At 40.1% G+C, this 14,542-nt stretch overlaps 1 protein-coding gene across 1 annotated transcript in view; it reads right to left on the bottom strand.

Annotated features, from left to right (window-relative positions):
- The window catches only part of PCDHAC2 (protocadherin alpha subfamily C, 2), a 44,222-nt gene that overhangs the window by 23,932 nt on the left and 5,748 nt on the right, over positions 1 to 14,542 (bottom strand). Inside the window, exons 2-3 of the mRNA XM_022566565.2 lie at positions 9,141 to 9,199; positions 6,096 to 6,184 (exon numbers count right to left, since the gene is read on the bottom strand). Coding sequence (XP_022422273.2) covers positions 6,096 to 6,184; positions 9,141 to 9,199 — 148 coding nt within the window. The remainder of the gene's footprint in view (positions 1 to 6,095; positions 6,185 to 9,140; positions 9,200 to 14,542) is intronic.

Genomic DNA, 14,542 nt, shown 5'->3' with positions numbered 1-14,542 from the left:
TTTTTTCCTGATAAAGATATGCACACATCTCCCAGGACTATCGTTGCCATGACAACAGCAGAAGTTGAGGGTGAGCAGGTTAGTGGAACAGCATGCTTTCTAAATTCTCAAACAAGGCCTGAGGCTGCAGTCACTCATGATGTGGAAAAATTCATGTTGACGGTACTCCTATATGGATTCCCCCAAATTTAAGGATCATGGCTTCTTTCTGGGGGAGAATCAGAGATGGAGTCTCCATGGAGCCCCTCCATGGGGAGGTGATTTAGTCAGGGAGGTAGGAATCCCTAAGACAAATAAGAGCATGAATCTCCCTATAAAACTAGGGCACATAAACTGTCCGTCTTCCACAGAGTAAAGAGATGCAGCAAACCAGGGCAAAAACAATCCCCCGAGGACACAAAAAGGCGCTTTTAAAAAAATCTGCTCTATAATAAAGCCTTCCCACAGAGACTACTCAGAACAACTCAGACCTAAATTCTGAAGCTGAAGGATAGACTCATACCTTGAAAAATCATAAAAATAACTACCATTTACTAAACAGTGTTCTCCAGGCTGTGTGTATTATCTCATTTAATTCTTGCCAACAACGCTGTAAGGTAGACACTACTACTATCTCCATTTTACAGAGAAAGAAACTGGGACTCAGAAAAGTTATGTAATGGTCCCAGGAACATACAATTGCTGGGCTTCCTGTAGGAATCATAAACAGATGGCTTCCCCGCATGGTTTCTGAGCCTCCAAAGGTATCAGACAATCTCAGAAATATTCACTCTCAACTCTATAACCTTAGGGTTCATCAGGATCACTTGGAGGCCTCCTTAAAGCACAGATGGCCCGGCCCCAGCCCGAGAATTGCAGATTTGATATGTATTGTCAGTGTGGCTCTGGGAACCATACCTTGAGAACCCCTGTGCAGTCACTCTAAACTAAGCTTCTCTATACAGATGAACCTGTTTGCAAGCCAGAAATAGAGACACAGACGTAGAAAACAAACGTATGGACACCAAGGAGGTAAATCGGGGGTGGGCTGAATTGGGAGATTGGGACTGACATATATACACTAACTAATATGTATAAAATGGATAACTAACGAGAACCTGCTATATGGCACAGGGAACTCTACTTCACTGTACAGTAGAAACTAACACAACATTGTAAAACAACTATACCCCCATAAAAAAAAGAGACAGAGATAATGCAGGCAACAACACAGAAGAAAGCCCCCCCAAAAAAATAAAAAATAAAATAAAAAAATAAACTAAGCTTCTCTAAGGAAACCTCATGGCCTTAGTTGCCTCACCTACCTAATTAACCTTTCACACTTCAGCCCCAGGTCCTCTGGGGTGTTCCTTGAAAAGCTATAATGTTATCTTTGGCAGTGTTGTGCATTTCGGAATTCCTCCACTGATGAATTCTTTGGCTGAGCTCTGAGCTCTTTTGAATTCTGAGCTCTTCTGAAAATAGCGAATATCTCTCACTCTAAAATTAATTTACTGCTGCCTTAGGTAAGTCCTGAGATCCCATGAAGTGTAGAAAGAGGAGCCTGGAAGGACCAGTCAAGATAGCAAAGCAGCCAGGGGCCCTGAAGCCAGACTAGCTCTCTTGAAGGCAGGGACAGTCTTTCTATAATCTCTTGGGATTCTCTCTAGGAACTGTCGCAAGAGGGCACTCATTAAACCCTGTTCAGAGCTTGCACACTGAGAACGTTAAAAGAGTTGTAAGCACGAATGACTGGCCCTTTAATGCCCTCAGCCCCCCAACACACTCCTCCATCTGAAGGATGACTGTGTGCTGTGCACTCCCTACTCAGCTCCTTTTCTTTCCCTGTTCAGTCGCACTGAGCTGCCAAGGAAATAAGAAGCCTGTGGTCCAGGTCTGCTCACACAGAGGCAAGGCTGGAGAAAGTGGCCAACAATTGGGATTAACAGATTTAATGCCCGACTTGTTTATCCTGCAGGAAACATCACCTGGTGATGTCCCCATTGATCCCTTCAGAGCGTGGCATCTTAGCCTAGGCTTCTGTGGACTGTGAAAATGAATGAACAGTGTGGGGACAAAGCCAAAGAATTCATCTTTGAATTAGTAGGGAAAAACAACTACAAAGAACACATGTGAGGGGGGAGCGGTCACAGCAGGCCTCTCTATTCCCATGCCACTGTTGCAGGTGTTGGTGTCAGAAGGTGCTGGTTCCTGAGAAGGTCTCAGACACAAGTGAAAGGAGACTCAGGTGCCACTAGGAAGCCTTTTGGAAGCAACTGCACTTTCGTCATGAAACACTAAGGGCAACAGAATCAGTGAAAGGCAGGCTCTACTTGGGAACGAAGTTTTTTTCCTTTTTCTCAGGCAGAACTGATAAATTCTCCTCATGCCATCTCCAGGAGGGTGGCTGGGGGTGACGGGACTGTACAGACGTCAGGATGACCCAGACAACCTTAGAGGGTCTGTATCTGGGTTCAGAAATGAGAACTACTGAATTCTCGCTAAGATGTTACCAGCTAAGGCCACCACACAGACTGCATGAAATGAAAGTATCCCAGAAAAAAAAGAATAAAACGATTAGACATTTGGGACTTTCCTGGTGGTCCGGTGGTTAAGAATCCACCTTCCAATGCAGGGGACGCAGGTTTGATCCCTGGATGGGGAACTAAGATCCCACATGCTGCAGGGCAACTGAGCCCGCACACCATAGCTACTGAGCCCGCACACCACAACTATCGAGCCCATGCACTCTAGAGCCCATGAGCCACAACTAGAGAGCCCGCAAGCTGCAACTACTGAGCCTGCATGCTCTGGAGCCCATGTGCCACAACTAGAGAGCCCGCGTGCTGCAACTACTGAGCCCATGTGCTCTGGAGCCTGAGTGCCACAACTAGAGAGAAGCTTGTGTGACACGATGAAGAGCCCGCACAACGCAATGAAAAATTCCACATGCCACAACTAAGACCTGACGCAGCCAAATAAATAATTAAAAAAAAAAAGATTAGACATTTATTAATACTGTATGTCAAGCACTATATTCAGCTCTTTCTTCTTTAGTTATCATGGCAACCAGATAAGATAGGTGTTATAATTATACCCAATTTACAGATGGGGTAATTAAGAAAACATGAATTTAAGCAATTTGCTTATGCTCACCCAGCAAGTAAGTTTGAAGTTGGAATTCAATTCAGATCTGATTCTAAACCATAATTTTCATCTTTATGCCATATTCCCTCCAAACATTGCAGAACATATTTTGAGTCCTAAAACTCTAAAGTACCAAAAGGACAGAGCAGAACACAGAGGAACATCTCTCTAATGTCCTATCACTGGTGCAGAGATATGCTGAAAAGTATGGTTAGGTCACCCATAGAGTAACTGGAAGATATAAGCTCTGTCCAGCTCAGTCCATGAAAACTGTGACTCATGACTCAACAGCCAGGTATCGTACTGGAGAGAAGGGATTATACAAGAGGAGTTAGGACATTTGGGAAGTGGAGCGATGGCGACTCCTTCCCTCTCTTCTGTCAGAAAGATGGGTTCCTCCCTCCTACACTGTTGGTGGGAATGTAAATGCAGCCACTACGGAAAACAGCATGGCGGTTCCTCAAAAAAACTATAAATACAGTCGCCATATGATCCAGCAATCCCGCTCCTGGGCATATATCCAAACAAAACTACAATTCGAAAAGATACATGCACCCCTATGTTCATAGCAGCACTGTTTACAATAGCCAAGACATGGAAGCAACCTAAATGTCCATTGACAGATGAATGGATAAAGAAGATGTGGTAAATATATACAATGGAATATCACTCAGCTATAATAATGCCACTTGCAGCAACATGGATGAACCTAGGAATTACCGTACTAAGTGAAGTAAGTCAGAAAGAGAAAGACAAATATATGATATCACTTATATGTGGAATCTAAAATGCAACACAAATGAACCCATCCATGAAACAGATATAGACTCATAGACAAAGAGAACAGACCTGTGGTTGCCAAGGGGGAGTGGGAGTGGGGGAGGGAAGGACTGGACGTTTGGGATTAGCAGATGCAAACTATTATATAGAGAATGGATACACAACAAGGTCCTACTGTGTAGCACAGGGAACTGTATTCAATGCCCTATGATAAACCAGAATGGAAAAGAATATAAAAAAGAATAGGTGTATATATGGATATATACACACACATATATCTGAATCACTTTGCTGTACAGCAAAAACTAACACAACATTGTAAATCGATTATACTTCAATAAAATAAATTTTTTTAAAAAGATGTGTTCTTAACATTCTTTTGAATTTGAAGGAGAGTCCTGGGCCAGATGCAGATAAAAATAATCAGTAAACAGTTCCTATTTCCCACTGGCCTAGGAATATACACCAACCAGCATCACTGATGAAAGGAAGAATGTATTCAAAGTTAATTTTGGGCTCACCAGCCTGACCTACAAAGTCTCTATGAGAACAAGAAAAAAACCCTGAAATGGAGGCAGGGTAGGAGGGCCTGATTTCATGGGGCTGCTTGGATTGAGTAGTTCTCACCTTTCAGAGGCCTCCCATCCTGCAGCACTTGGTAGTCTAAAACCACTTCCTCCTCCATCGCTTCTTCACACCATCACTGGCATTAGGGTTGCAGATTTGTCAATGAACTATTTTATGTTTTTCCCCTTGCCATCTGGCAATATTAGCTCTCTAATGAATTGCTTTAACTCGGGCATTTGTTTTTTTTTAACAAATGTGACTTTTAGTTGAATTATACAATATTCATAAATAGCAAATGCTGGCTGATTAGAATCAACGAAAACCCTTAGAGCTGCCAGCGAAAATGGGCCCTTAGCTGCACATGTTACTTGCATAGCCTAATCACTTGAAAGGCACCAGCTTATTTTTGGAAAGAACTTTTTACACATACGCTTATGTAATCTGTTATGTATGTATATATGTATGCATTTGGATTTGGGTGGATTCTTGCAAGCCAGCCATGCTATGACTATAAGAGCTAGATACACTTGGATTTGGAACTAGACACACTTGGGTTTGAATCCTACCTCTGCCACATACAAACTATGTGAACTTGGGTATGTTTCTTAATCTCTCTGTGTCTCTAGCTCCTCACATGTAAAACAGAGATAATAAATCCCTTGCAAGATTGTCTCAAGGAATAAATGAGATCACACAAGGCACAGTGTCTGGGTACATTGTGGCTTAATTATCAGTAACTATTACCATCATCATCATGTTCTATTAATAGAGGATTATGGTAGACAACATTTGCAGTCTCTATGAGCCTTCCTTTCTGATAACTGCCACAGGGATGGGCCTCCAAAGCCATATTTGTATTATATGACACTGCTTCAGTGATTGGGCAAGAATAAGGAAAATAAGGAAATATGAGTTTAGGCAACTTTTTTATGCTCACCCAGCCATTGGGTTCTTGGTTTAATCTGGCAGATTCTCTTTCTTGAAAGTTTGGATTAGGAATCAGTTCCCATTGGTCCTCTGAACTAAGAAACTGCAAGACTGGTCATGTTTCACAACGTGCATGTCAAGGCAATAAAATTCAGTCTGCAGAATGATGTACATGTCAGGGAAGGAGGAGGCCTGACTGTGACTTGAAGTCAACCAGAGTGGTGCCCTGGTCCTGACAACTTTTCCACTTCCATGAGAAACTCCATTTCATCGATCTATCTGTTAACCAATCTATCAGTCTCCCTTCTGCTTACTACTTTGAGTGGATTTCCATCACCTTTAACCAAAAGATCTTTGCTAACAGTGTCATCTCTGTGCATGAGGCCACCAGATCTTGCCTGTTGTAGTTCGGACAGCCTAAGCATTTGAAATGTACCCAGTTATTTCAGAAAATAACTTTACACACACACACACATACACACACACACCCTTATGTTATCTGTTTTCAACTGCTGAAGTACATTAAGTGGAAAATCAAAATACTCCTGCATAATCATGTAAGCAAGGAAGTCACACATGTAAGAAAAAGAAGTAAGAATAAAAAGAGAGCCACTGACATTCCTGGTCTTACAAAAACAGGTCATCTCATGGCTTTCCAGAATCCAAGCAAGAAGGGAGAGACCCTGGGTCTTTACCTGGTGTCGCACTGGATACTGTTGGCCACTGCTGATCAGGTCCTCCTGGACCAGCTCGTAGAATGCCAGCCTCTTCCAGGTGCACAGAGCTGAGTAAACACATAGACCCAAATAATAGTTAGACCATAAATGCCTTTCCAGCTCTCCTTCCACCCTCAGAAAGTGCTCACATCTCTGGAGGCAGGGCTGCAGCTAACACTTTTTACTCATGCTTGAACTGAAGCAATTACCACTGAGCAGTCACCTTGCATCAACTGTAAAAGCATTGCTGACTTACTGTCTGCTACACCATGCAGGCGATAAACATGTTTTATCTTTATAGCAATTTTGGTTTTCAGTAATGCTGTGTGGTGTTCATTAAATCTAACAGGAAGCCCATCAGAGGGCTAATGACATTTTATCGTCTTAATGCCAAAGCAGGTGAGGAGAGCTTGTTCTCAAAAGCCTCAAGCCTCTTTTGCTAGATCTCTTATTTCTGGGTTCTCATAGGAAAGAGGAAAGCACGAACATTATTTGCTGGTAACTGTAGTATTATTCCAGTTTGGCCCAATTAATTCTTAACTTTATTTTCTGTTTTACTCTTTCTGTATCTTTTCCTCATGGATAACCCACCCTACATTTCCTGGGACTAGAGGAAGTTTATCACCAGCACTCATGGATCCCAGTTCAGAAGAGATTAATTCATCATGAAATATTGCAGAGTGAGACATGAACTGGGAGATCCTTAGAGGCAAGTAGAGATAGAACGTAAATTGTTCAAGGGCAGAGAGAACATCATATTCTTTATGTATGTGTAATGTTAGCAGATATGAGACCCTCAATATTTTCTGGATGAAGAAAGGAACAAATGGGGCCCTAAGAGTAAATATCACCCAAGAAAACCCTCACCAAAATAAGAGGACTCTTTGAAATTAGGCATTGGTTCATCTCGGAAGTTAAGTTACTAAAGTAAAACTTAGAGTACTACTGCCTGAAGGGGTCATGTGACTCAACAGAGCAGGAAAACTTGAAATATTGTGGGGGAAGGTCATCTCTAAGTTCAATATTCTCTTACTCTTTTTTTTTTTGGCCGTGGCAGGAGGCTTATGGGATCTTAGTTCCCGGACCAGGGATTGAACCCGCACCCTTGTCAGTGAAAGCACAGAGTCCTAACCACTGGACCGCCAGGGAATTCCCAATATCCTCTTACTCTTTGACTTCAAACAACATATCTGGTGGAAATTCACTCATTAAGCTCTGCCCTACTGCTGTTCTTCCCTTCATCTACACCCTAGAATCTTCTCTTTTTTCCAAATATTAATATCCTTCAGGTGTTGGTGGATTCTACCAGCAAATTGTATGGGTTCAATTAGATTCACTCTGAAGATGGAACTACCCTAGGAACCAGCTCAGCTCAAAGCAGAATTTTCAAAGGAACAGGCACATGATATCTGAGGCTAGAAAGGCTAAGAAGCCAAGCGTATGTGTGAAAAAGATGAGTGTTGTTTAAGTTCACAACTTTAACATATGTTCCATGTACTACACTGTGAGGAATAAATAACATTTAGTTTTAATTTTTATTTCATTTCTTATCCTACTTGAATCTCATAATATCTTAATTGAATCCTGAATAGAAACACATGTGGCTTCTTTTTTTTTCATTTGAAAATGGAATAAGGAACTGATATAGTTTAGTATTTTATTTTAATATAGTTTTAAAGGTGCATCTTATAGCTTTGGTACTTTTCAAGTAAAGCACTAATTCAACTGGGACAAAAGAAGTTGGTATTGTAAACCATATTTTTTCCTATCATATGGTCCACCACAATAGCTCAGATGCAGGCAAAAGCATAAGCTGGTTTCTAACAAATGGAAAGAATCTTTCTGAAACCTAGTATTCTGGCATCTGCATGAGTGTTTCTGGCCTAAAGTTATGACCAGATTCCAATGTGATGTCTCACCAAGCCAACTACTGATCTTCAGTTTTCACTGATTGCTTCTCGTTCAGAAAGAGCACCCATTATAACGATTTCTGCTCAATTTGTAATGTAATGTTTGGGAATATGTTGATTTATTTTGATTTAATGTGTTTTTAACAGGCTAAAACTAATTTTTCATTAACTCAATACATACTCTGTAAGCTCTCTCTTTAGAAATTGATCAAGGTTTGGTGACGATCTACTCAAGAGTTGCCCAGATATTTGGAGGGGCTTAAGTCTGGAGTTTATTTCTTCTTTAAAACTAAGTTATTTTGGTGGTAGTGAACACTAGTTGCTTGGCTCTCTCCATTTGGTTTCCCAAAGACACTCAAAAACAATGAATCTTTTATTTGGCCCGGTGGCATGAATACTAGATCAGGTCTGGGAATAATGGTAGTTAATCAATTACTGTCAAAGAGACAAAATAGAGAAGGCAAAATTATATTTAATCTGAGTTTTAAAGTAATGTTATTGCTCTAGGTTAATTTAAAAGTAAGCTAGATTTGGTCTCCAGATATTCAATAAAAGCCCTTCACATGGCTTATCCTCTGAAGAGAGCTCTTGCCACTGAGGGCAGGCAATAAGATAGCAACAAGATGGAAAAGATAAGGAGACTCTAATAGGGGTGAACATGAACAACAATTATTGTGGTTAACAGGATATAACAGTCAATGTGTGATGGAAAACCAAGGTAGACAACAAGTACATATATATTACACAATGTACTCAAGTCTGAAAGCATCAGTATTCATTATAATTTTAAGCGAAGGACAGAAAGTACAGATGGGGAAGGGATGAAAGAAGTTGAAGCTACTTCCTTATAGAAATTTTAATGAGAGAAAGTAAACAGTCGCCTGTATCTGTGATTTTACAGGAGATTCTTATTTGCCGGCACTTGATAAGCGTTTGGCACTGACCACTTCCAATGTTTCAAGGAATAGACACGGAGACATATAAACAACTGCATTCCCCTGGCCAAGTATCTAAGCTTCTCAGTTTTGACAGCTGCTTCCGGCCTATGAAGACAGTTTATCTGAGTCAAACAGTTGCAGTAACTTCTGAGTGAAATGAGGAGGGAAAGCCATACCTGTGCATTCCTGCTCTCAGGGAGGCAGAGTAACGCCAGTCAGGGTTGGGTTGTCGGGGCTGCAAAATCACAAAGGGAGCTTTTGTTAATATGGCAAAAACGATGATCTCCTAGTGACGATGTTCACCGATGATTTGTTTCTTAAATATTTCCATGTAGCTATTAAAAGTATGGAAGAAGCCATTTCATATGCATCTCTAAGATGATGTTCACATATATATAGCACTTCAGGAGAAAATTAAATTAGCTCATCAGGGTCCTTGCACAGATTAAATACCATGGAAAACTGGGTTTAATGATGCTGTGAGGACCGGCTTTGGCTTTGCCTTGCTCAAAACAGGTCTATGTATTAAGATACACACTGCTATATATGAAGTAGATAAACAAGGGCTTACTATATAGCACAAAGGAACTCTATTCAATATCTTGTAACAACCTACTATGGAAAAGAATCTGAAAAAGAATATATATAACTGAATCTCTGTACCCCTGAAACCAACACAATATTGTAAATCAACTATACTTCAATTAAAAAACAAAACAAAACAGGTTTATGTTCCTAAAGCAGCACTAGTGGAAGGACAGTCTATTCTGAAACAGGAAAAGCTCTCATTGTTTTTGCCCTCAAACGCCCCTTTAAGGGAACATCCCCAATTTGGTATTCTAGCTATAACAGGGAACACAGCTACACAAATTCTGCTGTTCTGGCTGGACTGCAGAGCACTGCAATCTGCTGCTGACTTTGCAGACTGCAGCATGTTTGACTCTGGGCGGATGTGCCCAGTCATAATGCCAGCAACTGATAACAACCTCTTCTGCTGATTGAAGAGGAATACAAGGGAGAGGAAAACAAACCACCGCGGGGTTTGACCTTGTTGTGCTGCATAATCCTTTTCATAAAATTGTACTTGTTTCCTGCTCCTCTGAGGGCTTTGCCTTCTTATTCAATTACTGTTTGCTAAGCTCTGTTTAACAGGGAGCAGCTGAAACCTAAGAAGAACCTGACTTGCACCACCTATGTGTTGGAAAGATGCATTGCCCTGTGTCTTCAAACTCAATTCAAAGTGGAGGGGACACCGAGGGAAATGTGGGCACCTAGAGACTGTTCTGGAAGTTATGTGCAGAGTAGAAGCTACTCAGGAATCACTGGGGACAAAATCAATCACCATCACTATCTTGTTATCAATTAGCAAAAATGTTATCATGAAAAACCCATGACAGATGTTCCTCTCGATGTGTTTTCATGGGCAGAGATTAAAGTGGTCCTGTCACTGAATATTGAGGCCTATTTGAATGGAAAGATGAAGAGAGGGAGGTTGTATTCTGCATTTTCCTCTGGACTATAATTATCATATTTGGTAGACACAAGGCCACAGTAATGCCAATTACTGTAATGCCAATTGACATTTCAAAATGTCAATAAGTTTGTTCCTGTCATTCTTATAGTTCATTCAAGGGATGCACAGTATTTCATAAACATACTTCTTCACAAGATCCAGAGAAGAAGTGATCAGCATCTCAACTTCCAGACAGACTTTGGGATGGTTAGATGATATTCAACAATTCAGCCGAGTCAAGGCCCAGAAAAAGCTACAACTCTAGGATACTTTACCTCAAATGTCCCCATACACTAACTGCTCTCTCCGGTCCCTTCCATTCTGTTGGCAAGATATGAACATACAAGCTGCTTCATCCTTGGTTCTCAAATCCACAAAATGCTATTGATGTTCCTCATAAAGTACCATAAAACTATCTACAGATGAAATGAAGGGGCTCCCATTTTCTGTCAGGGGTAGTAGAGGGAGCAAAAGAGAAAGTATTTGCAAACCATTTGGTAAACCTGAAAATATGACTGAAATACTTTTTATTAATCATATCATCACCAGCTTTCCCCTGACCATCAGCAGCATTGGTGTCAGCTTGTTAGCTGTAAGAACCCTCCTTCAAGAAAGACTCTGACGTCTGTTGAGCAAATGCTGCCAATTTTTCTATGACTGGGTAACATCCATGATGAAAATTGCTGCAACTTGATCTGGTGAATGAAATCACCAACTCTATTTTGCAGAAAGGCACAGTTCTAGCAGGACTGACCAGGAAACTCAGTCCATTACATAATCTCACTTCCTCAACGACATGTAATTTGTCATGCTGCTATTTTCTATAATAGTCCCTCAGCAACAAGATGCTTCTGAGATTTATTTGCCAAAATCATCGTTATGAGACATCTTATGGCAGTGTGATCACGCAGGGAAAAGGTAAGGAAGAAAGTAATTAATATGTTTTATGTAGCCACACAATACTAGGCAATGGAATAAGCACTTTATACATATTACTGCATTTATCCTAACACCTTTGTTAGACCATAAACTTTATGAAAGGGATTATATCTTTGTTTATAAAACATACTGATATTCTCAAATATTCATAATACATAGCTATAGCTTCAGAAGCTAGCAGGGTTCAGGTATTTGATAGGTTTTTTAAAGGCTTTTGAATAAATTAACTACCATGCAAGGGTAATACTATCGTACTTAAATTACAAAAATTAGAAATCTGGAACTTTAGAGAGATTAGATTACCTGCGTGATAGGTAGGTTTGGCTGAGAGTTATGTTTAGGTACCCCTAACACGAAAGTCTGTGTTTTAAATAAATTTGCATGGAATGACAGATATATATTTTTCTCTTTTTTACTTCTGACTTTCCCAGATTGATTTATTTTAAAGTGATACAAAATTAAATGTAATAAAATGTACATGGGTTTCATGTGAACTTGGAAAAACTGATTAAACTTGGAAAAATTGAAGCTGACAGGTTGACTGCTGATATACCTAATATAATGAGACATATGTTTAGTTCTCTAGTACTTGGATGGTACATCCCTGGGCTTTGCTTAATTTCTATTGGTGAAAAGCCCAGTATGTTCTGTTGTTTCAAAGCATAGTCCTTCAGTAGAATAAGTCATGAAATTCCAGATGTGGAAAAACTGAATTAGGTAGTCCACGTGGGTGATGTAGTATTATTGAAGAACAAGAATCCATTTGTTTCTATCAAAATTATAGCTAAGACTTGATTTATTCTGTAACGGTATTATTTACACTATGGAATATTTGAGCTACAAAAGGGTGAATCACCTCTTCCAAGACAGATTTGAAATAAAATAGGTTTAAAATACCGTGTCATTCATAAAATCATAGGACTACTCAGTGAAGTAATATGCAATCTTCTTATCATGGAAATCCATGAAGCTATCAATAAATGATCCTCTGAGAAACAAGACTACATGTGGCATCTCCTTTTCCTTCCTAGTAGGAATCTATTAAAGATGTATCCACTGCAAATTTTTCAGTGATATTTTGTGAACACTGATATAAATTATGATAGGCAAAATCCTAAAATGGCCTTCAAGATCCCTACACCCTACTGTAAATGCCCTGTATAATCTCCAAGACTGAATATGATGGGTCTTACTCCATGATTAAGTTATATTATACGGCACAGCTGGCTTTGAAAAAGGGAGATTATCTGGGTGGGAATGACCTAATTATACGAGTCTTTTAAATCTGGGTCTAGAGATCAGAGACAGAAATCAGAGAGATCTGAAGCATGAAAGGAATTCCATGTGAGAAAATATTCTCCACTGTTAAAATACTGGTAAGGACCTGAGAGCAACTTCTAGGAGCTGAGAGTGACCTCCAGCCAACAGTAAGTAAGAAAACGGGGAGCTCAGTCCTCATGGAACTGGATTCTGCCAACAGCTTGAATGAACTTGAAAGCAGATTCTTCCCCAGAGCCTCCAAGAGAGAACTCAGCCTGGCCAGCACGTTGATTTCAGCCTTGCAAAAACCTGAGCAGAGAACCCAGTCACAGTGTGCAGGTAATAAACCAGTGTTGTTTTTAACCACTAATTTGTGGTGATTTGTTACAAAGCAATAGAAAATGAACACATAAACTGTGGGTCATGAAGGCAAAAAGGAATCTAACATTTAAAATAATCATTGTTATGTTACATGTTAGTCTTCTAGTAAATCAAAATGAAAAGATGATAAATATGAGAAGTCTAGGTGAATACTTACTTGTAAAAACAGTCATTTATAATCCTAAATCCACAGAGCAGTAAAATAAAATACCCATAACTTTAAAACATACCTGATGGGCTCTGGTACAACAGAAAATGCTAGGTTTGCTTAATTCTGGATGCACAGCCTGCTAGTGCAGCAGTTACTCTCTCCCCCACGGTTTTACTTCCCTGGAGCCCAGAGTTCTGACCCTGCAAGGCCAGAAAGCAACTGATGTTGTTTATGTGCCAAGGGACTAACATTTTTCTTCGATTTTTGCCATGTTGGAGATTTCTCTGCATTTGTCAAGTTCAAATCCTCGAAAGACAAAAACTTGTGTAATTTTTAGGCTAGCAGATTTAAAACACTGCTAAGGAATTCTCTTGACCTTTGATTTTTGAAATCATGCTTTTAGAGTACTCAAAATATTATCATACGAATAAGCCAAATTTATATTCATACTGTAATATGCCCAGGAACACGGAGCCAGGTGAAATTTACAAAACTCATATTCAAAGACACCTGTAAATCCCCATTCAATTCAGCTAAACCTCTGGGCTTGATGATGGTAATTTTTCATCAAACGTTTGCAAACAGACATCATCCTGACCTCTCATTGAGAGCAAAAATTGGTGGCCAACCAAGGCAAGTATCCAGAACCAACTCTGCTATTCTGTCAAGCAAACAGCATGCCAGTAGACAATTTGTAATATGCCAGGCTGTGTCCCTGCAGAGTGTTCTGAGTCAGACCAGATGCCCATGTGCAGGCTCAGTCCTGGGTCAGACCAAAGGGTAGGCCAATGACATTCAAGCTACAATAAATAGCTTTCTCCATCAGTCAGAATATGTGCAAGATAAAGAGACAGAGAGGAGCTCAGCCATAATTCCATCTGGCTCAGCAGATCTATAGAAGAGGGTGAGGAAGGGGGTAATTTGAAGAAACGAACGTATTCTCAGACCAAATAAAATAAACCTTTTCTCAGAAGGACAGTCCTATAACCAACACAGAAATGGCAAAACAAAACAGCCCCACCCATTCAAAAGTGACCATCAGAGGATGGAAGTTCAGATACAATTTCTTTGCCTATTCTGACCACTGTGCAGTTTTTATCAATTCACCACGATGGCACTTTACACTAAGTGTAAGTTCTGATCCAGGACAGAGTCAGTCACCAGCTAGAAAAGTCAGTCCTGCAAGAAATAAATTAGGTGCCACTGAAAGAAGCGTTCACCCTTCGAAGTTACCACAAGTGGAATTAGAGTGAGTACGTACACACAGTGGCAAAAATAACTGAAGATTTGGTGACTACAACTTGCTTTAAAATAAGTGAAGTGAATGTAAACTT

This window comes from Delphinapterus leucas, chromosome 3 (assembly GCF_059928025.1).
Source record: "Delphinapterus leucas isolate spDelLeu-1000000601 "Yukka" chromosome 3, BTC_Dleu_Yukka2, whole genome shotgun sequence".
NCBI lineage: Eukaryota > Metazoa > Chordata > Mammalia > Artiodactyla > Monodontidae > Delphinapterus > Delphinapterus leucas.
This window is presented reverse-complemented; position numbering and strand designations above follow the sequence as displayed.